The following is a 25,999-nucleotide window of genomic DNA, read 5'->3' as shown; positions in this document are numbered from 1 at the left end:
TAGAAATCATATCATCGCAGATTGCTTAATTTTAAAAAAGAAAAAAAAAAACAGTCCACGAAACCAATGGGTCTCATTAGTTCTGCGACGCAAGTATCACCTATCCTTCGTACAGGGTTAAAATCAGAGAAAGCCCAGTCCATGTATGAACCCTTTCTGACGAATGGGACCGTATCTGTGCTGGGTGTGGAAGCTGTTGCAGTGCGCATCTTGCGAGATTCGGGTGCTGCGCAGTCCTTCCTCCTTCGCGGTTTGTTGCTAGTGTCCGAAAAGACTGCAACTGGTAGTAGTGTTCTTGTTCGAGGAATCAAGATGGGTTTTGGCCCAGCCGGTGGGAATGTGTTGAGTTGGGGTGATGTCCCACCAGAGGTTGTGTCGGTGCCACTCAGACAAGGGTGCCCTGATGAGTGCTCACTAAAATTCCCTGACGTTTTTCCCACTAGTGTCGTCACTAGGTCGCAGACTTGAAGGTTGAGGGATTCAGTACCTCCTAAGGATGTAGACCTAAGTGACAGTTTCGTTGCTCACCCCGCAGAGTGTGAGAGGCTATTCGAACCTCCTTCCACTCCATGCTGCGGTAGTCCTGTGGCGAATGGTCAGAAAAAAAAAAAAAAAAAAAAAAAGAACCAGATGTTTTGTTGTCTTTAGAGAAACTTATTATTGCTCACCAAAAAGACCCCTCTCTTGTTTCATGTTTTAATGCAGTTCAATCTGTTTCAGACCATGCCAGTTTGAGCCCCGCCTATTTCATCAGAGACGGTTTGCTTATGTGGATGTGGAGACCTCAGGAAAGTAATGAGCGAAATGAAATTGAACAAATCATTTTGCCTGCTGAAAATAGATGTGCTATTCTGAGTCTCGCACATGATGGTGTTTCTGGTCATTTAGGTGTCATTTTTTTTTGGCCTCGGCTGAAGCGTGATGTGTGGCAGTATTGTAAAACATGCCATGTCTGCCAGGTTAGTGGTAAACCAAACCAGATAATTCCTCCAGCACCGTTGTACCCCATACCTGCCGTGAGTGAGCCTTTTGAGAGGGTAATCATTGACTGTGTCGGTCCTCTTCCACGGTCGAAAAGTGGATATCAGTATCTATTAACAATTATGTGCACTGCTACTCGTTTCCTGGAGGTGGTGCCTCTGAGAAAAATCACTGCTAAAATTGTGACCAGGGCTCTATTAAAGTTCTTTGCTTTTGTGGGACTACCGAAAGTCATTCAAACTGACCAAGGGACAAATTTTACCGCGTGTCTTCTCCCAGGTCATGAAGTCGCTCCAGATTAAGCAGATTAAGTTTCTAGCGCGTACCATCCGTAGAGTCAAGGCACTCTCGAGCGTTACAATCTGTCTGTCAGTCACACACACACACACCACAACCAGCACACGCACATGCATTAACTGTACGTAAACTCCTGCTAAATAATAAAGAGTGACGCTTAATGTTATCGTGCACATTTTATCTAACCAAACATTTCTAATTTGCAATATTATTAAGACGTTTGTCTGTGAGATCTGCAAGAACTCGCATGCGCACCGCAGAGGCTGTCTGTCAGTCACACACACACACACACACAACAAGAACAAGTGCAGTACACGCATAACAGTATGAAAACTCCCGCTTAATACGAAGAGTTTTCGTACTCTCATGAACGTGCATTTTTTACCGATTTCTTTTGGTAAAAATGAGAATGAAATCAATATATTTTCTACTTGTTTTTAAAATTCCAAATAAGGAAAAATCAGTATGTAAATGTAAATATTTATTTGGCTAAAAATAAAGAAATCTTAATTCTGTTCTCAACTTGTTCTTAAAAAAAAACACACACACAACCCAAAGTACAGATAAGAAAACCGTTAAAGTACCGGACCGTTAAGCAGTATCGTTAAGAGTAGTAATACTGTTAAAACCTTAACGATACCCATCCCTAGACTTGACTTGACTCTGAAAGGTCAACGGTGACTAGCCTTGACTCTGGAAAGTCCATGGTAACTAGCCCTGACTCTGGAGGGTCAATGGTGACTAGTCCTGACTCTGGAAGGTCAATGGTGACTAGCCCTGACTCTGGAAGGTCAAAAGTGACTGACCCTGACTCTGGAAAGTCGATGGTGACTAGCCCTGACTCTGGAAGGTCGATGGTGACTAACCCTGACTCTGGAGGGTCCACGAGCACCTGACTCGATTCTGGAGGGTCCACGAGCATCTGACACGACTTAGGAGGGTCAACCAGAACCTGACTCAACTCTGGAAATTCAACAGGCACCTGACTCGACTCTGGAAGGTCAACAAGAACTAGCCCTGACTCTGGAGGGTCCATGAGCACCTGACTCGACTCTGGAGGGTCCACGATCACCAGGTCAACCGGAACCTGACTCAACTCTGGAAAGTTAATGGGCACCTGACCTGACTCTGGAAGGATAACAGGAATCTGACTTGATTCTGGAGGATCAACTGGAACGTGACTCGACTCTGGATGGTCAACAGGAATATGACTCGACTCTGGAGGGTCAACCGGAACCTGACTCAACTCTGGAGGGTCAACGGGAACCTGTTTCAACTCTGGAGGGTCAACTGGAACCTGACTAAACTCTGGAGAGTCAATGGGAACCTGACTCAACTCAGGAAAGCCCACTGTAGCTGCCATCCTCTGCAGTGGCTCCGGGCTGGCGGCCATCTTGTGCCATGGCGCTGGCTCAGCAGACGTGACGTGAACAGCCTCTGGATCAGCAGACGTGATGTGAACACTCCTGGGAATCTCTAGGATCTTTGACAGCATGGAGAAATATTTTAAAAACGTCTCAGCGGCCATCTTGGGCGTTGGCACTGAGCTGACAGCCATCTTGTGCATTGGCACTGGACTGGCGGCCATCTTGTGCAGCGGCGTTGGCTTGGCATACTTGCACCTCCTTTCCCCTCTCCGTCCACAATGGAGAGACGGCGGCTCCCCTCCGAACTCAGGGCCGACGGGGGGCCATATTGGAGAGTGATGCCGGACCTCCTCTCGACCACTCACTCTTGAGCGACCTCCCCTGGTCCCACGAAACACGACCAGGCGAGTACACTCAAACCCATTCCTCACCCGCTACTCCTTCAAACGTACAACTTAATTTTTGAAACTTTGTCCATGTTTAGCATGGGAATCCAACTCTTTAACAGTGTAAAAAACTCATTTCACCCCCCCTTAACCCTTTTCCCAGACAGCAAGCAGTTTCGGCCCAGATCCGGCCCACATCTGGCCCGCATGGATTTCACCTGGGCCAGATGTGGGCCTGATCTGGGCCAACACTAAGTTGCTGTCTGGGTTGTTGTGCCTTAATCCCCAAACACCACCACTAATATAATTTAATTCTGTGAGAAACACTGAAACACCTGATATAAACAAGGAAAAGGCTATGTTCTTGCATAACTTCCATGTTTTAGACTATAATGTTTAAATAGCTCTGCTCTCTTTTCAGAGTTAAGAGGGCAATACTTACACTTCCAAAGCATATTTTTCAGAGGTTGGTATTCAGTTTGTTGCTAATATCAGGATACTGGGTTCAAAGGAATCTCTTCCTATGACCTGCAACACAATAAAACAAATAAAATAAGAGACGAGGGAACTTTTATAAGCTACAGTAGTCTACTGCAACAATATACCTGTATTTTCAAAGTAGTTAACATTAAAGATATAATGTAATTATTAGGGGTGTAACATTATTGCTAATATACTCAGTCATAATCCGGTTGCTATTCACTTTCTATTAAGTGCTTGAAGGTAAAATAATCACTAATGCGAAACATATGTCATGCATAAGACAATAATACAATGAATGGTCAATGTCATTTAAATTTAACGTTAATACTAGGAAAAAACAATCCAATATGGTAGCTAAGACTCTTCTTCCCACCGAGTGCGTGTCCCTTGCTCAGCGTGGATCGGGCTGTGTCACCAAGATGCTAAAGTTACAGGTGAAAAATGTCCAGTTGAACTGGTTACAACAACAGCTTTACACTGCTCACAAAAGCCCCTCCAGTAAGAAAAAAAAGTAAATAATGTTGCGCTCCCTTCCCCGCTGCCATGAATGCGCGTGGTTTTCGCCCGCGTCGCCTCTTAATCTGCAGAGAGGCAGTTCAAAGCCGGGCGGCGCTCGCCAAGACAGGTGGAAAATGTCCTGTTTAACTGGTTAAAACAACAGTTCCCTTATCGAGTCGGTCTCTTGACATTACGTATGGGGAAATCCATTTCCTCGAAATTATGAAGTCTGATTGAATAACTCTTTTGCTTGCAAATAGCCAATGGCGCCCTCGCCCTCACCTGATTGGCTGACAGCCATCAATATAGGTGACGGTGGGCGCCAAAACCCTCAGAATCTTTTTTCTTCACTTGAGTCTGGTTTCGCCGTGGATTCACGCATACAGAGCGGAAAATTGTGGAAAATTATCCCCTCTCGCGTTCCGGTGATTTTACTCTTAAAATGTCTCTTTGCCGCATGTGTGGTGGGCCCATTGATTTCCCGGATGCACACGAGCAGTGTGTGCTGTGCCTGGGTCAGGCTCGCGCAGAGGCGGCATTCGAAGGATCGGGATGTCGTGCCTGTGAGGAGCTTCCTATCAAGATCCTTCGTGCAAGGCTGGCCGTTACCCGTAACGATGGCCCTGTATCTCCTGCCTCTCCCCCGTCCGCCGCCGTCGAGCCGCGAACCGGGAGACCGCAGAGAGCTCCGTCGACGGATTCTGTCGAGGTACTGGCGTCGGCCCAACGCCCACGCCACCCTCACGTGGAAGATCCCCTCTCATACTCTGAGGCCAGTTACCGCCCTCCACTAGAAGCGCGGGAAATAGTCTCGTTTGGATATGACGAGGACGACGCCAAAGGAGCTGCCGTCTAAGAGATGGATGGACGGTTCTTTCCTCGGCGCGGGCCGCCAAGGCTGAAGCCCCGCAGAGACCCGCGCCTTTTTTCTCTGAGGTCCACGAGGAACTCACCCGGTCATGGCGCTCCCCTTACTCAGCCCGAGCCAATCTCTGTCAGAGAAATACGCCGAGACCGTCAAGCAGTCTAAGATGATGCCTCATCTTTTGCCGAAACGGTCTCAAGCCCCCCCTGCAGCGAGGTCCAGATCTTCTTCGGCACAGCGCCAGGCGGGAAATACCAGGCGCGCGTTCCCGAGCGCGGCAGATCGTCTTGAGCCAGAGCCACCATTCCGCCAGAGGCAGCCCAGGAAGCCCCGTTTTGGTCCTAAACCGGCCTCTAGCAGCCAAGGGCGCCCGGCTGGCAAGAAAGAGCAGCATTCCTGATGCTCGTGCCAGGGGGAAGAGAGCGCGGGACATGTTCGTCGGACCCGCGCCGAAAAGGGCGTGTTCCCGCCCAGAGTTCGTCAAAGATGTAAATGTTGTGAGAATGAAACCGCTGTGTTTCAATAAACATGCATTACATGCCTCAGCAAAAGAGCTTTCTTCCTCCCTCTACTATTACCCACTACATAAGCGAAGCCTCTCCTTCGAGAGACGCTTCGCAAAGCGGAAGCTTGGGGAAACCCGAGGAGGTGACTATGTTTGTTTCCGTGCAAGAAGCCGCGAACGAGTCACCTGCCATTCATATAGCGGTCAATGCTTCCCCAGTGGCTGGCGCGCACGCCCCGCCGCAGCATGCATTAATACCCTCTGTATTGAGTCAGCTCAGTGCGTGGGCGACGCTCCCCATGGCTTCTTATTGGGTGATCAACACAATAAAACACGGCTATACGCTCCAGTTCGCTCGCAGACCACCCCGCTTCGGCGGTGTGATTATGACAGAAGTGTCAGAACAGAGCGCCCCGCTGCTACGAGCAGAAATATCCTCTCTCCTGGCCAAACAAGCAGTAGAGATAGTGCCCGTGGAACGGAGAAATTCCGGTTTCTACAACCGTTATTTTCTAGTTCCGAAAAAGGACGGAGGTATGCGCCCCATCTTAGACCTGAGATTACTGAACAAAGCGCTCGCGAAATGCACGTTCAAGATGATAACTGTGAAGCAGATCCTCGCGCACATTCAGCCCGACAATTACTTCATTGCAGTGGATCTAAAGGATGCTTACTTCCACATCCAGATAGCCCCACATCACAGGCACTTCCTGCGTTTTGCATTCGAGGGTGTGGCGTACCAGTTCAAAATGTTGCCGTTTGGGCTCGCTTTGGCTCCCCGTGTATTTACAATATGCATGAATACAGCGCTCGCTCCCCTGAAGCTCAGTGGAATGCACATACTGAACTATCTCGACGACTGGTTAGTCATCGCACGGTTTGAGAAGCGCTCTCGAGGAACACAAACACAGACTCCTCGCCCATCTGACAGGTTTGGGGCTGTCTGTGAACATTCAGAAGAGCACACTGCAGCCGCGCCAATATATCACATTCCTGGGTATGATACTGGACTCGCGCTCTATGACCGCGAAGCTGTCAGAGCCGAGAATCCAGTCGATTCAAAATACACTAGCCCTCTTCGTTCAAGGCAGAGCTATCCCCTTAAGAACGTTTCAGAGGTTGCTCGGTCTGATGGCGGCCGCAGCCTCCGTCTGCAGACTGGGCTTGTTACACATGAGACCGCTTCAACACTGGTTACAGAGCCGAGTGAAGCCGCGGGCGTGGAGAGTGGGAACGGAACGCCTTATCATAACGCGTTCATGTCTCGAGACTCTGGCGCCTTGGTTCGGCACGACCATATTCGAGCAGGGTGCTGCTATGGGCAGAGTGGTCAGATGTGTAGTGGTCACTACGGATGCTTCACTATCAGGCTCGGGAGTCCTATGCTATGGCAGACCAGCATTCGGTACGTGGACAGGGGACCAGACGCGCTGGCATATAAACTGCTTGGAGATGGAAGCGGTTCATCTAGCGCTGCAGAGTTTCCTTCCGTTTGTGAAACACCGTCATGTTCTCATCAGAACGGACAACACGGCGATGGTGGCGTACATCAATCGCCAGGGAGGTTTGCGTTTGCGATCCCTGCAGGGATTAGCGAGACAGTTGCTGTTATGGACGGACAGGGTACTTCTGTCGATTCAAGCAGTGCACGTACCGGGCAGTTTGAATTGCGGCGCGGACATGCTGTCCAGGGACGGCATTGTACATGGAGAATCGAGGCTCCATCCGCAAACGATAAATATGATCTGGAATCTGTTTGGCAAAGCGGAGATCGACTTCTTTGCGTCGCAAGAGAACGCTCACTGCCCTCTGTACTTCTCGGTGACAGCATCCCCCCTGGGGGGAGACGCGCTGTCGAGCAGCTGGCCAAAGGGACAGAAGTATGGTTTTCCCCCAGTCAAGTTAATGCCGCTGGTGCTGCAGAAGATCAGGGAGGAGAGATGTGCGTTGATCCTGGTAGCACCCAAATGGCCCAACCAGTCGTGGTTCCCGGAACTGGTGAACATGTCGCGGCTTCCCCCGTGGCGGATCCCGCCGAGAAGGGACCTCTTATCCCAGGCGAGGGGCACCATATGGCACCCCAACCCAGAGCTTTGGGATCTGCATGTGTGGCAGATCAGCGTGGAGTATATCAGCGAGTGCTGCAGACAATAGCAGAGGCTAGAGCCCCTTCGACGAGGAGTTTATACACTCTGAAGTGGAAAGTATTTGCTAATTGGTGTGTTGACAAAAATGAGGACCCCAGGAGTTGCGATATCTCCATTATTCTGACCTTCCTACAGGAACGTCTGGATGCTGGCAGTACCCCATCTACAGTGAAAGTCTACGTGGCCGCTATCGCCGTTTTTTGTGACTTGCTAGACGGCCATTCAGTGGGGAGGCACCCCCTGATAACGAGCTTTCTTCTGGGAGCTAGGCGGTTTAATCCACCCCGCCTTCGTCAGATGCCGGTCTGGGACCTGTCATTAGTGCTTAGTGCGCTGTCCAACCCACCTTTTGAACCAGCCGAGTTTAGCGACCTTAAAGTGCTCTCATTTAAGACGGCACTACTGCTCGCGCTAGCTTGCGGGAAACGAGTGGGAGACTTGCATGCCCTGTCAGTTAACAGCGCGTGTATGCAGTTTGGACCGGACGATTGTATGGTCAGACTTTTACCCAAATGCGGCTATTCGCCTAAAGTGCTCTCAACGCCGTTCAGAGCTCAGATAGTTACAATTCAAGCATTTTGCCCCGAGGAGGACAGTAATTCAGTGTCTCAGAAGTGCGCTTTGTACCCCGTGCGTGCCCTGCGTGCATATGTGAACAGAACTAGCCAGTTTCGAACTTCTCAATCGAGCTTCTCAGCTTTTCGTCTGCTACGCGGGTGCCAAGAAGGGCAGCGCGCTGTCGAAGCAGAGGCTATCACACTGGATAGTGGAGGCTGTGCGACTAGCTTATGCTTCCCGGGGAACCGCCTGCCCAATCGGGGTGCACGCCCACTCCACAAGGAGTTTGGCGTCGTCATGGTGTTGGGCGAAAGGCATGTCTATTCAGGACATTTGTTTCGCAGCGGGCTGGTCGTCTCGCAACAGGTTTGCGAGATTCTATAATCTGGACATTCCCTCGTTCGCATCACATGTACTGTCAGTGCAGGAAGAGGGAGTTGAGCAGTCATTGGACTAAGCTATGGGCACGCCCTGCCTAGCGCGTGCACTAGCCGTGGTTTCTACCAGGTCAGCGTCAGTTATTGTTGTAATAGCTGCGGTTGAGGTATTCATTCACTATCTAATGTGTTCCCTTTATTATGCCCGCATTATAAGCCGGCAGTGTATTCCCAAGCACCAACATATTGCTGCATTTTCCCCATATCACACCAGTGTTGCTTATCTGGGTGCACTGGATTGCGATGGTATAAGAGCTGATTTGGCTCTGTGCCAAGAGGTGTTTCAACCAGGTCCGGTACCCGACCTGGAGCTAACGCGCTGTAAGAACTATTGCTTATGCTCTTCTGTGGCTCCATGCGAGCTGGGCTGGACAGTATTTCCCACACGGCGGGGGTTTTATTGTTCCCCATACGTAATGTCGAGAGACCGACTCGATAAGGGAACGTCCCCGGTTACTCACGTAACCTTAGTTCCCTGAGAGGAGGGAACGAGACATTACGTAACCTGCCGTGTGGAAAAACCTTCCAGCCTCATTACTCTCGTTCAGTGGAAGATTCTGAGGGTTTTGGCGCCCACCGTCACCTATATTGATGGCTGTCAGCCAATCAGGTGAGGGCGAGGGCGCCATTGGCTATTTGCAAGCAAAGGAGTTATTCAATCAGACTTCATAATTTCGAGGAAATTGATTTCCCCATACGTAATGTCTCGTTCCCTCCTCTCAGGGAACTAAGGTTACGTGAGTAACCGGGGACGTTTTCCAAGTTAACAAACAGCGCGTCAAGCAAAAAAAGGCAATTTGGCTAGCTAACGTTAAGCCATCAAACAGGTGATGTCCGTTGAACTTAATAAAACGTCTTTCTCTAAGTTACTCATAAAAAGCCCCTCCAGTGATAAAAGTGACTTACTTAGCTAGCTAAGTACCTTAACGGGTGACAATGTTAATGTCCATCAACGTCAAACTGCTTCACTTGGACTTCTCACAAACAGCGCACCAAGTGAAAAAAACTTGTAACGTTAGATAGCAGGTGAAAATGGCTGCCGACCTAGATTAAGATAACATCCTCCCACTACTCACCAACATCCCCTTGTATCAACACACAAACACGGAAACATTAAGTTGAATGACTCAGCAGCAACGTTAGCTAAATCAAAGTTACTTACCGTCTCTGGCAAGTTTTAGCAGAAACTGGACTGTCCGGTGCGTGGCGAGAAAGTGACGTCTTCTCAGCAAAAAGCATAGTTTGGTCCGCTTTTAGTCCGCACCCGAGTGAGATTGCTACTTTCTCACCTGCCCAATCGAACCTCACCAAAGGGGGAACAAACTCTGGTATGATTCAACCGAACTTAGGCAGGTGTAAAAGCACCCTAAGATTTTATTATTTGTATATAAATAATCTAGCCCCATCATAATCGAGCGCAGCGTCAGTTCAGTCAGGCCACGGAGGCAAGGCTGTGAACAGCTGATGCGGTCAGCTGTCAAATCGCTCCAATCAGCACATCTCTCCTATTAGACACGGGACATATATATACGTGCCACTACTGCTCGGTATGCTCAACGACTCGCAAGGCTCAAACTGCTCACGAGAGCCTTTGCTCGCTCAGGAACTATCAGACGGCGAATCTATCTCCATACGAAGCGTCAAATCAGGTTTGGCAGGATTCCCACAGAGTATCTCACCAGATTTCAGTCGCGAACTTAAGCGAATTCGCCGTGTTTGTTTGTCAAGCAACAGACTGAATTGATACAAGTGAGCTTGATATAGACTCTTCGCACGCAATTCATCGTCAGTGTGTACTTATACGACCGAATCACACACGAGATCTGCTCCTCGCTGGAAGAAGCCATATATTCAACAAATCAAAGCATCCACAAACAACTGGCAATTTCAACTTTAATTCATCTTTGGACGTCTTCACGAAGCTAAGCAAAGTATTTCATTTTTTACAAACTAGTGCTATTTGGCGAACATGCTTCAGACATTGTTTATTGATAAGCTTGTTCAGTTACGTTGTGAGGCATGCTATATATTACCACACCGGTAACACAGTTAATATACCACGAGCCTCGTTAATCTGCCCAGCCGGCACATGACCGACCTTCAACGTTGAAATATGGTTGAAATAAGGTCAGTTGGGGTTTCAACGTTGAAACAACGTTGATTCAACGTTTAAAGCTGAATGGTTGAAAAACATCCAGCACATGACCAACTTTCAATGTTGAAATATGGTTGAAATAAGGTCAGTTGTGGTTTCAACGTTGAAACAACGTTGATTCAACGTTTAAAGATGAACGGTTGAAAAACTTCCAGCACATGACCAACTTTCAACATTGAAATATGGTTGAAATAAGGTCAGTTGTTTTAATGAAACAACGTTAAAAATGTTTAATGCTAAATGGTAGAAAAAGGTTAACAAGCTTTTAAATTATTTATATTAAATTATTTAAATTAATTAATTTATTATTTTAATAGCATTTTAAAATATTTTAGTCATGATACCTATTCTAAAATCTAAAGGTATATGTTAAATATTATCATCATTAACAACAATAAAACTATATACATTTCGCTGCTTTATCAAACTGAAACAACTCCCATTGGTAGTTTTATTTTATTACTTCTATCATGATTGGTTAATCTGGCTGTCATTCAGGAAACTGAATGAATCGGTTCGCGCCTTTCTAAATTTAAAAATATGACCGTTATTGTCGTCTTTCTGTGAGTGAGGCGGATAACTGTGAGCTGCTGCTCGTTATAACTGACTGCTCGGTCGGTCCCGAATTATTTCATATTTGCCTGTACATTTTTTTATTTATTTTGAGCGAATTTGAGTCGTGACATGTCAATGGAGAACAAAAACTGTGAACACAAGAAGGGTCAGGTGTTCTGCGAGGTCCTGAAAACATACTGGCAAAATGAGGTAAGAAAATCGCTAACGTTATCTTTATTATCTTTTGAAAATAGTAAAGTATTACCAGAGTTTACAAATGGGTAGCTTAAATGACATGTAACCTGCAGATAAATAAACAGCCGTGTGTCTATTTTTGCATTGCTTTATCACAGAGACACCCAATGTGTTGCTGGTAAGTTATGTGTTAATGTCTGTCTTTTAGAGATTTTCCCATATTTTCCTGATATGAATCCCATGCATTAGGTGTGTTATATATGTTTGTATTCTTATAATAGTTTCAAAGTGTTTTCTGAAACATATAAGTGCAAATGTCGGTATTTAAATAATATAATTTTAATGAATTAATAATAAAAGGATTGTTAAAGCCATGGTTCTCAAAGTGTCAGGCCCCCTCTAGTTGTTATGCAGGTGAAACACTAAATTAAACTAATTAATGTTAATACATTTTAACTTAATCTTTGAGTAAGTTTTTTTTTTTTTTTGCACTTTTAAGTATGTTACAGTTAAAGTACAGTACAGTTTTGTAACTTTTGTTACATAATTACATTTAAAATTACATTTTAATTTAAACTTTTTTTTTTCATTTACCTGTGTATAAGCACAGTTTTAGTGTTAATGTTCAAACTGTATTTACCATGGTAAAGTGTCTGACAACAATAAATATTCTTATTAGAATAAAACTGCCTCATTTTTTAACTGTAGACCTGTAGCTGAATAGTTTGGCCTACTACGCTGCTGAAATGTAATGTTGGTCATTATGGTGGAACTTAATATTTAATAAATATTTTCTGAGGTGGTACTTCGTATAAAAAGTTTGAGAACCAGTGGTTTAAAGAAATGGTATAATATGAAATCCTGCTTTTTAAGAACTTTTCAGTAAACCATTTCTTCTTTCCCCTTGTAGAGTCATCGAGGATCCAGCTTGTTCTTGAAACATTGGTAAGAAATTGTTCATCTGCTACATGGCACTTGTCACTTCTGCTAGAGATGCTTTGACCTTTTGTGATAGGTTTTGATTGTACTTAGTTTAATAAAAATGTACTGAATTTGATTTTACTTATTTTACTACACTGTATTGCTAGTGTTCTGATTAAAACAGTGTAACTGGGGGCTCTGAAAACACTGCTTGTGAATAATTTGTTAATATTGTACATTTTCATCTGAATACATTAAATAAGTGTTTAATGAATAGTGTTGTCCACTTTGTTTCCAACATCACTGTTACTGAACTGTAAAGTGAAAATATTGTGTAATTTATTTTGCATTCAGTTTTCAGTTAAATATATTTCACAATATCAAAGTTATTGTGAAACATTGTGAACATACCTAAACTCACTGGTTAAATTTTATGTTCCCTCCAGAAGTTTGCCCTCTGCAAGTGAACTTTTCCTGGACTGTGCCCAGCTGGTGGAATGACCTCCCAATCTCAATCCGAACTGCTGAGTCTTTACTCATTTTCAAGAAACATTTTAAGACTCATCTTTTTCACCGGAACTTAACCAACTAATGCTAGCACTTTTCCTTCTTTTCTTGTCTTTCATATTTAAAAAAATATATATAAAAAACCTGGCTATGCGTTCTGTACTAGACTAACTGAGACTTGTCATGGCACTTGTTTACTGTTGTTGTTTGCTTGTACACCTGACTGCTTCTGTTGTTCTTATTTGTAAGTCGCTTTGGATAAAAGCGTCTGTTAAATGATTAAATGTAAATGTTTATACAGGACGGTACAGAAAGTGCACAAGTGGGAGAGAGTGGAGGGGATGGCATCAGAAAGGACCTAGCGCTGGGACACTTTCAAGGATCACCCGAAGCACACTGTATACACTAAGGCTGCTGGTTCTAACATTTTAGAGTGCCCTGCGGTAGAAATCTCATTCTGCATGCCCCACGGTAAAGAAGACACAGTCCGGGGGGGTTCCCATTAGAAATCAACTGGTGGAAGGTTCCCTGCTCGTACTGTGCAACACATTTTCACTGCACAAATGTACACAACTCTTGTAATGAGACACAATACTAAAACATGTTTTTGACATAAACTAGTTTTCCACCCAAATAAAAGATCCACTGGTTTCAGTCATAAAGGTACAAGGGTTTGTCTTGTAAGTGCTGCAAAAAATATGCATTTATGTGCCAATTCTTTTTTACAAAAACCTTTAAATATTATTGTATTTGGATTGTTCTACTCCATGTTGTTAGCATTACCTCCATGCATAGGCTACTCTGCATAATAAAGTCTCTTTTCAAGTAGCATGTTAATAAAAAAATGTTTCTCCTCTTTAGTGCACTTCTTTTCAGGATTTTTTTCTTAAAGTCACAACGTTTTACTTCACAATGTAAAACAAATTCTCCTTATACAAAATTTCTGAAGCCGACATCATCCACTATGGAAAGAGGCTGCAGTTCCTTCACAATCATTTCTGATAGGCGCCTTGTTATATCCACTGCTCTTGGAGAATCAGCTATTGATAAAATAATAAAAATAATTAAGTCTGGTGCACATCTAGGTGAAGTTTAAATATAGAAACTAGTATCACTTTCACAGCTAACACAAAAAGGGTAGGTCGGCCTGAAAATACAGCCATACAACGCTCCTCTTTCTCTCCGCCTCTGACTGACTGCTGTTAGAAATGCGCGGCTGAGCGGTGCGCGCTTGACTGCTGGTGGTAGCGCTAGTGGTGAGTCACGTGACGGTACAACACAGGAGAGGGGGCGGAGAGCAGTGTCGAGGACGATCAGCACTCTTAAGAGCTTGCTCTGCTCTGTGACAGCAGCAGCATTTTGACAAACACGGCCAGGTCGCAAAACGAGAGAAACTGAAACTTAAGTATCGATATTTTCCCGTTGGTATCGATCAATACCGATACCAACGTTGGTATCGATATTATCGATATTAGTATCGATCTGCCCACCTCTAGCGTCAGGCACGCTTCTGGTGTGTAAAGACACAGAATCCGCCACGCTTCTGGGACGCTTCAGACACGCGGCGCTCACGCCACGCAGCCGGTGTGTCACCGGCCTAAACTCTTTGGCTCATACGCGTCACATTCGCCATCGTACAGTACGGGTGTTCGAATCCTCCAAAATGCTGAAAATTAATGCAGTGTTTTCAGGGTTAATTGTATAAGCGCTTGGATTTAATAATTGCCTGGAAATGCGCATATTTGAGTTAATTTGCTCTTATGGGTAACCATGGTTCATTTTATAAGCAGCTCCGCTCGAGTCTGCGCCTGTGGCTGTGGAGTGCTCTATTATGCAAAAATAAATAAATAAATAAATATTCCCTGCTCAGTTAAACTACATTCTAAGACTGCAATGCATACAATCATATGCAGGGTTCCCCAGCATCAGGATAGGGCATCATTACCATTTTATAATCCAACACGGTGTTGAATGCTACAGTCGTGTCACTGGACTGACTCTCTCTCGAACATCGTCATCACAACAGCGGAATAATGTAAACAAGAATTAATTTGTGGCTAGTCCGCGAAATGCAGTGGAATCGTCAGTCATCAATCAGGGAAATGTTGCAAGTCTGTAAATTAAATCCCGAATGGATTAACCATCTGTTATGCTACAAAAATCACATGGAAGGATGTATGAACATGATGTGTCATTCTCCCACAAACATTAATCGTTATTGGGACAAAAATCTAAGGATATCATTATTGTAAGGACATCTATACAAACGTTGTACCGGGCCAAGTGCGCCACCTGTTGGCAATTTGATGATTTGCCTAGAACTATGGAATTGCTTATGCACCTTAAAATCCAAACGTTTTACAAGTAAGGGTGTCCGTTGGGTATCTGCGCATGTGCTTAACTAAGGTAAGAGTATTTATGCAGCGCAAAAAAAAAAAAAAAAAAACGGGTAATTTACCCAGTCTGAAGTGCTGGAAAATTAAATGTCTTGGAAGTGTTGGATTTACTCAAGGCCGTAAGAACCCTGGTGTACCTCTTGGAACAACAGAGGGCGACAATGACTAACCATTCTCTGAAACCATCGGGAATCATTAGTGAGAATTACTGGCTGCATCCGATCTTGAGCAGCTGACTCGAAGTGCATCAGGTGTTTTCGACAAACCAGCACCATGCAAACCAATCGCAAATCTGACTGAAGCAGTGCATACCGGGTAGAATATTGTCTGACTAAGACTGCGCCGACGCACATGACCGTCACGCGTGCCATCAAGTATCGCGAGAGTGTTCGAGAGCAGCCGGCTGATTCAGCCTGCACTCTCCAGAGTGACAGCTGGAGCGCCTATGACAATACAGCTGTTCATGATTGGCCAGACTCACCACATGACTACGTTCACGTGTGTTTCGGGGTTTATTCAACATTTCAGTCCACAAATGGCCGCAAATCTGCGTTTAGAAGGTAAGAGCGTTCATGTAGTCAGCTGTTGTATTGAGTCACGTCATCCAAAAAAAAAAAAAAAAAAAATATCAATTGACCTTATTCTTGAAATATATGGCACCGTATTAAGTAGTGTTGAGTATCTGTGCTCACAAAATGTTCTGAAACGCCTGCGTATTTGACAATCTGGATTCTATTACTTCATATTGATAAGTATGTGATTATAGACATGTCTGTTTCTCCTCATGAACCATTTTTGGACAGTCTTCTGAAGCAGAGTAATGTTTTTAGCTGATCTACAGCTAAATATCGTTGGTTATAACCAGTGGATATTTTGTACTACGTACATTCAATAATAATAAAATGCGACACTGACCGCAAGGGAAAAATGAGAATGAGGAGGAGGATGAGAAGAATGAAGAGGAGGAAGAGGATGAGGATGAGGAAGAGGAGGAGGAAGAGAAGGAGATGAAGAATGAAGAGGAGGATGAGGAGGAGGAAATGAAGAATGAGGAGGATAATAAGGATAAAGAAGAGGATGAGGAGATGGAAATGAGGAGGATAATAAGGATGAGGAGGAGGATGAGAAGGAAATAAGGAAGGAGAAGAATGAGGAGAAGGAGATGGAGGATGAAAAGAATGAGGAAGCGAATTAGAAGGAATGGAGAATGAGAAGAATGAGGAAGGAACTGCTGCTTAGAGAAAACCCACACTGCTACGTAAAAAAAAAAAAAAGAAAAAAAAAGGGGGCTGCTGTTTTGTTAATGGAGATGGAGAAGGCAAAGTTGAATGCGAAGGAGATTTAAAAAAAAAAAAAATTTAAAGGAAAAGGGGCTGCTGTTTTCTCCTGCTGGGAGATTACCCCTTGCCGCGATACCTGAGGGGGCCGCTGTTATCCCTCAAGCGAGGGACGAACTCCCCCTCAGAAGAAAGGGACCTGCTGTTCTCTCCAGCTGGAGAGAACACCCTTTGCTGCTATGGCTGCAGGGGACTGCTGTTCATCCTTCAGCAGAGGATGAACACCCCTGCTACTTAAAATAAGAGGGGACTTGCTATTCTCTCCCTCGCTTTAGACATGAGAACACGCCTCTCCTACCATAGGCTGCTTAAGGAATTCTCCATAACATTATCTTTCTCTTTTACAGGAAGGAAACAAGGAAACGCTACTCTCCTACCACTCATACCAAGCTCAGGGACATGCTACTCGTTTGCGGTTCTCCCGCTGGAGAAAATACCCTCGCTGCTATTACCAGCTACCTTAATTATAGAGAGGCCCGCTATTTTCTGCCTCATAAGAAGGGAGATACCCCTTCGCTAGCCAGTAGGCTACATTTAAGGATATCTCAATAACACTGTCTTTTCTCTTTGCAGGACTGGAACAAGGTTGGTTTTGGGGGTTCTTCTTCAGGCCGTAATACTCTCATTATGTTTTGGGGGTAAATGTTAAAGCTCTTGTATGTTCAATTATTCTGGGAGCAAGAACCCCCATAAGGAACCATACTGCCAAAGATAAATTGTGTTCAATAAACTCAAGTAAACTTGCCAAAGTGGTTCCTGTCTGAACTTGTCCAAACTTCTCAGCTATCAGTAATCCTCTCGCTCTCTCAGATCGTCAGATAAGCTCTTCTTGCATACCTCGCTCTGCGCCTTTCCTTCCTGTTTCTAAATCCCGCCCGAAGACTTATGTCTATTCCTTGGCGTTTGGATGAAATGAATGTTTGTGTTTCTTAATGTGTTTTTGTATTGATTGTGTTTTGAGTCATTTCTTTTTATTCTCGTAATCTCTATTTTTACTTAATTTGTATATGTAGGCTACAGCACTTTGCCTTTCACTAGTTGTTTTTAAATGTGTTATATAAATAAACTGACCTTGACCTTGACCATAGGACTGTTCAATAAGAGAAAACCCCTTATGAAGCTAACTGGAAAAGCTTAACAACAGCTCCATCTGCTGTAGTGATGTGCTGTGGAGTCTGAGTTTCTCTGCATCTGGAGAGCGTCAGCACCGCTTTATGATAATTTCATAAATCAGCTATAACACCAGCATTAAAGACTTTTTAAGATAAGTTGAGCTCAAAACCCACTTTCAGTCATCAGCGAATGTTTGAAATAACTTTATCCGATGTGGATTATAATCACCATAAGGCAGAAATATGTATAAGCAATGCAAAAGACTGCACGCTAGGCATTAACATGACCATAGTAAACATGGGAAATACAACCGCTTGAAGAAATCAGACGTCAGCTTACCTGTCATAAGCCTCATCTCTACAGTTTAGCTCTGCATAGCCAATCATATGTTTTTTTTTTTTTTTTTTTTTTGCCGGAAGCTTCTATAAAAATATAAAAATTATCATTATTTCTAAACGTGATGTACATAGGCTATTGTGGCTTAAAATAAACAGAAACAGACACAAATTAATCCATCATGATCAAAGTATCACTATAGTAAAACATGCTTTTGGATTAAAAAAATTAATAAAGCATGCAAACAAATTCCGCTTGTATCATGTTCGTTTGTGGTCGCGCTAGTTCAAGTGACTAATTTCTTATTAGTTTCCTGATAACTTCTCTTTGTTGGTGAAATGATTGAGTTGCATTACGTTGTTCCTGAGAGGTGTGTAAAGGGCGGGTTTCAGTGAAGCGCATGCAGCAGACTCAGAGCTTCAGTCTCGACTATGGAAACGCAGCTCTATTTTCGCTACAGGTCTGAGTTTTGCATTAAACTCTGTATACCTGCAACACTCTAGGGTACAGTGTTATACTGCCTCGACAAAAAAAATCACAGAAGCTACAACGACGACGACGATTTCCGCCTCCAAACTCCAGCTTTAACTCTGTCAGGTGTTACTTTCGGTTTAACTGTGGTCGGTAAAGGCGTTGTTATTGGTACTTGATCAATTTCAGCTTTTATCTCCACATAAACTTCACTATTATCTCAGAAGGACAGTGGTGAAAATGAATTATTTCTGGATGACAGTGCTCGTGATTGGTAAGATATCATTTATTTTCTGTTCTTTCAGCTTGTCAGCTCTAATCACTCTACACTCGAAAAAAAAAGTAAGTTGTTGGACTGAAAATGACATGTTTTCTTAACATAAAAAAAAATTATATATATATAATTTTACGACAAAACTAGGCGGTTGTAATTTATGCATTGCTAGCAGGATATGTGACATATATGATATAGTATTATGTGTGGATAATTGTTAGCATGATTTTAGTTTTGGCTAATAAAATAGCTTACTTTGTAAGTGTCATGAACTGAGAAATCATAATTCCCTTGATCTTTGAACTATAAAACAAGAGCTCAAAACTTTCTCCTTAGTCTAAAAACGGCTTATTTTTAAGGCAATCTGCCAAAACTGAGACGTTGTGGAATGTGCCACTTTACTTTCGACTGTGTCCTAAAATGGGACATACCATTGACGAGACTGACTCTGGTATGCAGGCAAAACTGAAAAAACAAGTTCTTATGTTGCTAAATCACTCTTAAATCTTTTGACTGTTCAATAATCTATAATTAGTTTTCATAAAATATTAGTTGTTTTCATGCATATTGCAGACTATTGCATGCTTTTCATCTTCAGAAAGATCTTTCTTTCTCCATATATTGCATGAGAACTGTGACCTGCTCAATAATGTGGAACAATCTCTTTCTTCCATTTATCTAACAAATACCTGACAAAATACTTAACAAACTTACCAAATACCATAATAATAATTTTGAACAGTAAGTGTGTATGGATTGAAATGTGGATTTACAAGATTATCCAGGAATTGTTATTTTTTTGTTGTTAAATTTTTTTTTTGATGAGTGAATGTGTAAATAATCAGGCGTGTAACAATTCATTGGTTTATTTTACATTAGATGGTTCAATTCCTGTAGTATTTATTATTTGGACAAAGCACTGTTAATTCTATGTTTTGTTTTATTGTTTTGATTTTGTACTCATTTTTGTATAGTTTGGTCTCATAATTGTTGTAATGTATTCTCTGTTTCTTCTGCAGGTGCATCTGCTGTGAAGATAGATGTGTCAGTGATGGAGGGAGATTCAGTCACTCTACACACTGATGTTACAAAAACCCCAGACAATAAAGTGCAATGGTATTATAATGACACTCGCATTGCGAGAATTACTGGAGATCCCAATAAGACCTGTACAGATGTTCAGTGTAATAATGAAGATAACTGGAGATTCAGAGACAGACTGAAGCTGGATCATCAGACTGGATCTCTGACCATCACAAACATCACAAACACAGACTCTGGACTTTTTAAACTTGAGATCATCATCCACGGCAGCAGCAGCAGTGACAAGATCTTCAATGTTACTGTCCATGGTGAGTAATATATGTTTTAAGCACATCATTGTGTGTCTTTACACAGTGACATTCTGCAGCTTTGTTTTGTAGAGAGGACAGTTTTTCATCATGACCTCTGATTTAAATTACGTTTAAACTTTGAACATGTCACCTGTAACATGTCTGTGCTGTCCAGAGGCAAACAGTAATGAAGCATTTTTACTTTACTCAAGTGAATTAAAAAAGTGTCTGTAATTTATCAGAGTGTTTTTCTTTGTAAAACTTTACTTCACTATATTCCAAAGCATAAAGTCATTATTTTTTACAAATAAAAGTTGTTGTTTGTTTTGTCTGTAATATTTAAGAACGAGTACAGACACCTGAAAGGCACTTTTACAGTAGAGTAAAAATACTTCACTACTGTCCGCCTGTGATTATACACAAATCAAGAATTAACAAACATTTCTAAAGCCATTGCAAAGATATAGTAAGATACAGAAAGATCGAGAGTCTATTTACCTCAGCAGCAACCAATCTCGTGTTCTCGCATCTGCAGCGCTTATTTTGATCTTTAACATTAGGTCTATCCTGTTCTTGGAAAAAATTAATACTTAAGGTTGATTCAGTATTTCTCTTAATGAAAAAATAAATAAAAATAAAAAATCCCACACACAACATCAGCATTATTACACAATTACAATATTATTATACATTAAACTTTTAACACAACAAATAAGACATACCCTTGTTGTAAAATAATTTTGGATTTTCCCCTTACTTCAAATGAATGCTTAGTTTGGCTCATTATTATTATTATTATTATTATTGTTATTATTAAAAATGCTATACAATAAAACAGATACAATGGCAAATTCACTTATATTAAACTTTGCACTAATATTAACAATATGAATAAGAAAAATGGGTTTTGCCCACATTGTAACACAAATAAATATTTCCCCTTTCTTTAAAATGATGTAGTTTGTGGTTCATTTTTAATTAAAACAAATCAGACGTAAAATGGCAAATATTAAATTGCAGCCTATATTAAACATCTAACTTTTATTAACAAAATGAATAAGACAGATATAGCCTGCTTATGTGTCATTTAAATGTGTTTAAGCTTCTGTGAGTAATTGCTTTTGTATCCATGGTGCTTTCATGCTCTGGAGTTTTGATTTGTCTTTTTCTCTTCAACATAAAGATGTTGGTTTGTGTTTCAGGTGTTCCTGCTGCTCGACGAGATGAAATGAAGAGAAAGTCAGTGAAGGAGGGAGAAACTGTTACTTTGGATCCTGGTGTAATAAAAAAAACAGATGATTTGATGACGTGGTATTTCAATGACATTCCCCTAAATGAAATCCTTGGAAATCAGAGTAAGATCTGTGCAGATGTTCAGTGTAAAGATGCTGAAGAGAGATTCAGAGACAGACTGGAGGTGAATCAGACTGGATCTCTGATCATCACAAACACCAGAACCACAGACTCTGGAGATTATACACTACAGATCATCAGCAGTGCATTCAGCATCACGAGGAGCTTCAGTGTTAATGTCACCGGTGAGTGTAACGTAATGATTCACTGCCTTCACCCTTAAACAGTTTTAGAATACAGTTCAATGTTATAAATCATTCCTCTTAATAAAAGAATTAGCTAGAGGCAAGAGGCAACAACTGCCTCCTTCAGCCATCGATTCACTATATAACTCCATAAACAAGCCAGAAACTAAGCCTGTTTTTGCACAGGCCTATCTAAAGGGTTAATGGTCCCACCTAGTGATCAACTGTAAAAAATAACACATTTTACCTCTTCCCAAAAGGGAAAACCACCAACAATCAAGAATGCATGATTATATGGTGTCATGTCTTTGCAATCAAAAAATGTCATTATAATGGAAGTCAATGGGGCAAAAACAGCCACCAACAGTAAATTAGGGAGAAAAAAAATAAAATCTAATGCTGCACAAAAACTAAAAATGCATTAAAATGCACAATTACTTTTATATTGAATTGTGTGTTTTTCCCCCCCAAATCAGTAACATAATTTATGAACTTGGCAATTAAAGAGTTAAAATCTTGGATTTTTGTAAAACATTTGGTAGTTTTGATCAGGACTGAAGTTGATTAACAGATTTATGAAAAAAAAAGAAAAAAAAAGAATCTGATACATTTTTACAGCAGTTTAATTGAGTGGATGTTTTCATCCCGAACATAACGAAAGGGTAGTGAATTTGAACAATGTACAAGGATTAAATACCTCGCGTGAAGACTGAAATCTGTCCTTTTTCCTGCACGTCTGTCTTAAAGAACGAATTTCGGGAGTTAGCCACCTTTCAGATTTAGGTTTTGGTTTAAAAACTTTAAGAGGAGCGGTTTCATTTAAAATGTCCATCTGTACATTATTTAGCATGTCAAAATGTTGGTCGACATTCAGATCAGAAAGTGAAGATATCATCTTTCTATATTATTTCTTTCACATGCATGTCAGTTTTTTTCTTCAGAAAATATACATATTTGAAGTTTAATGTTATTAGCATGGATCAATTAATCAAATTAATAATTTTTCTGTGCTGCTGTACTCTCTCAGCTCATATTGCTATAACACTGTTTGAGCTGCTCTTCCTAAAAAAATTATTAGTTAAATCAATATTATACAAATAATGATCAAAAAGTGTAAATATAATCAGTGAAAGATAAGAGTAAAGTTGACTCTCTGTAGTCTCTCTGTAATAATAACGAGTGTCTGTCTCCAGCTGTTCCTGATTCAGGTCTGTCTCCAGATGTTGTAGCAGGAATATCTGCAGCTCCTGTTCTGCTGACAGTGACTGCAGCTGCTGTGGTTTACTATCTCCGCAGACCAAAGGATGGTAAATGTTACATACGGCTGATTTAAGATGGAAATATGATATTTATTATGTAAAAGAAAATGTGTTTAGAATATGTATCTAATCAACTAAAGTCAATGTGTTTAATTGAGTTTATTGTTCAAACAGGACGCAGGAAGAAGCCCAATGATGAGGTGAGATACTATGTGCAATTAATCTCCAAAAACTAAGTTTACAACAGTTTCAGATCTGTGATATCTGTGTATGTAAAGTTCGGTGCATGTTATATTGCCTCCTGTGTCCACGGAATAGAAATGCTATAGAAGGCGTACTAAAAATAAGGTTGTGGTTGTGAATATCCAAAAAAAAAAAAAAAAAAAAAAGTTTCAGAAAAGTTAGTTTCAGAATGAAGAACAATGGTAATAATTTATTTTAATTATTTTTAATAATGAAAAAGGTCCCAGTTTATATTAGGTGGCCTTAACTACTATTTATTTACATAAAATAATAATAATAGTGCACTTATTGTGCTCATATTGAATTGCAAAACACTTTTGCTGCTATTCTGGTGTGCATTTCCCAAAACCATAGTTGCTAACCTGTTCGCAACTTGGTTGGCAATGGGAAATTGCATTGCAACCAACAAAGTTGCTCACTTAGTTAGCAACTATGGTTTTGGGAAACCCACCCCTGTTGGGATACAGGTGAGGATAGGAACAGGTGAGGTGGTTTGGGTTTAAGTGTGGGTTTAGGCGGTGGGTTAGAGATGGGTGACAGTGTAATTATAAATATAATTACAGGAATTAACAGATGTAATTTCATGCTACAAGTCCAATGTAAAAACCTGTACGTACACAATAAGTGCATTGTATCAAATAAAATTTAAATGTAAGTACATATTAGTTAAAGTCACCTAATATAAAGTGTGACCTGATAAAATTATAATGTAGTTATAAAACTAATATAAATCTCCATGTTTGTCGTGCAATGCTTGTGCATCACCAGCTTATGACACCGCTTAGATATCTCAGCTTAATTTGGCATGTCGACCATTTTTAAAAATTGTATAGTCATAAATGCTGGGAAAGTGAATGCATGCCAATTTTGTGACAGCAGTAGTTTAAACACACACAAAGACCTAGACTAACGTTAGACCCTTATCTGACAATCATAGAACAATTTGATGAGACAACAAAGTATTGCGGATGTAAATAACGTAACAATGTGGTTGTTGCAGGGTAAACTGCCTGCTTATGGAATTTTTCGACATAGTGTCAAACTTGCGTCTAAACTCACAGCTAACGCTTATCAACCTCTCTTCTCCGAGACACTGCGTACTGCCCAGGCTGCCCTGCTGCCACTGATTAGAGAAATTTTGCAGGGGTCACTGCCGTGCTGGTAAAACCCTTGTGACTTTGAGGAGGAGGGGATTCTAAATTGGTGATTTCTCTTTGAGAGGAGTTTGGTGTGGGTCTCCTCAGCCTTCAACGTGTAGGCTATGAACATAAAATAAATGTAAAAAAAGATTATCTGATTTATAAATGGGGTGGCAAGAAGACTGTATCCCAGGGGTGGCAGCGGCCACCCTTTACCACCCCGTAGATCCGCCTCTGATTATATTAAATATTTTTTGCAACTGTATATAACTGTAGTACAGAATGTGATAGTGCAATGCAGTTTATCATATTAATTTATATTTAAGAAAAGAACATATGTTCTGCAAACATAAAAAAGAAATACACTTACAGTTCCTAGTCTATTTTTTGTGTAAGGGAATTATTAGTCCTGTTCATGTCTTTTACCTTCTGTGAATCTGTTTTCTTACAGGTGAAAGATGTTAATAGTGGTCAGAGTGGGACTCCACTGTTGGATGTTGCTCATGAGCAGTCCTCTAATCACACTGATGCTCCAGTGAAGAACACTACTAATGACTCTTCCTCTAATCATGTTGAGATTGAGCCCGTGGCTGCCAGTGAGATCTAACGTTACTACCGTATTTTCCACACTATAAGGCGCACCTTCAATGAATGGCCTACACTGTTAAAAATCGCTGTAAAAAAACGGCCAAATTTTGACAGTAAAATACTGTTTTTCATTAAAACAGTGCATTCTGGGTAATATTCATCGTTTTCGAGAAGTAGCCTGCTGCTATATATCGTAAATTAACAACGTTCAAAGTCGACACTCAGCGGCTGTGTTTCAAATCACACCCTACACCCTCATTCACTATTCCCTACATGAGTTTACTAATATAGTCCACCTGACAGAGAGAATGAACACTAATGAGTGAATTCAGACAATGATCAACAGCTGCTGTTAATGAGTAGAATCACTGAAGAAAAAAAAACATAACAAGACAAACACATGAAATACAACTGACTTCAGCCACAGCCTTAGATGAAATCAACTGAAGATTTAAATGATCAACAAACAGCTTCACCAACTTCACACATTACTAACCAGACTGACTTTATTTCTGTCAGATCAGAGAACAGAGATCAAAAGATCTTATTGAGAATTAAAGAGATTTAGATGATAATGTTACTGTTTCGTTTAGCGTCACCATTGTGGAGATCAGTGTTTGCTTTAGTTGGGCTCCTGACCATTGACTTTTACACTTTACATTTTGTTTTATTGCTGTATTTGTATCTTTATGATGCATCTGTTACAGCAGTATTAATTTTGATAGTCAAGTGATTATGGTTGTTTCTAACAGGCATGATCTACTAGACTGACTTAAAGTGTTGCTATAATAATCAAATATTAATTTGGTGTTGAAATATTTGAGTGAATGACACTTCAATTTAGTAAGATTGAAAAGTAGTGTGATAACCAGTATTTATGGATTTCACGACTAGTTTTAGTTAAAAAGTATTTCGGGCAGCAGTCCCCACAACACTCAAAGAGAGAAATCAACAATCAGCATATAAATCTCAACAATGGTGACAATCAAAAGGTTCATGATGCAATGCATGCTGGGTACCAGCACAGGATAAAACTCATCCATGATTCCCAGCATGCATTGCGGCATGAATAAATTATGCCCCTGAATTGTTCACTTATTTTCTTGAATTCTTA

At 41.6% G+C, this 25,999-nt stretch overlaps 1 protein-coding gene and 1 long non-coding RNA gene across 3 annotated transcripts in view; both read left to right on the top strand.

Annotated features, from left to right (window-relative positions):
• LOC127987225 (uncharacterized) overlaps positions 1-23,315 on the top strand; it is a 45,617-nt gene extending 22,302 nt beyond the window's left edge. The window contains exons 1-4 of one of the 2 annotated variants that reach the window (XM_052589504.1): positions 18,382-18,784; positions 19,804-20,136; positions 21,321-21,656; positions 22,850-23,315. In XM_052589504.1, the coding sequence (XP_052445464.1) occupies positions 18,751-18,784; positions 19,804-20,136; positions 21,321-21,656; positions 22,850-22,989 (843 nt within the window). In that variant the 5' untranslated portion in view covers positions 18,382-18,750 and the 3' untranslated portion in view covers positions 22,990-23,315. Of the gene's footprint in view, positions 1-18,381; positions 18,785-19,803; positions 20,137-21,320; positions 21,657-22,849 lie in introns of those variants that run through there. The other variant, XM_052589503.1, reaches the window with a different exon arrangement.
• On the top strand, positions 11,216-13,649 carry LOC127987266 (uncharacterized). Its single transcript, XR_008161144.1, has 4 exons — positions 11,216-11,444; positions 11,588-11,607; positions 12,340-12,374; positions 12,797-13,649. It is a non-coding gene; the product is annotated as an uncharacterized LOC127987266 (long non-coding RNA).
• Positions 23,316-25,999: the final 2,684 nt, after the last annotated feature.

The sequence above is a fragment of the Carassius gibelio genome, chromosome B22 (genome assembly GCF_023724105.1).
Source record: "Carassius gibelio isolate Cgi1373 ecotype wild population from Czech Republic chromosome B22, carGib1.2-hapl.c, whole genome shotgun sequence".
Lineage (NCBI taxonomy): Eukaryota > Metazoa > Chordata > Actinopteri > Cypriniformes > Cyprinidae > Carassius > Carassius gibelio.
Note: the sequence above shows the minus strand (reverse complement) of the source record. Positions and strands in the feature narration are given on the sequence as shown.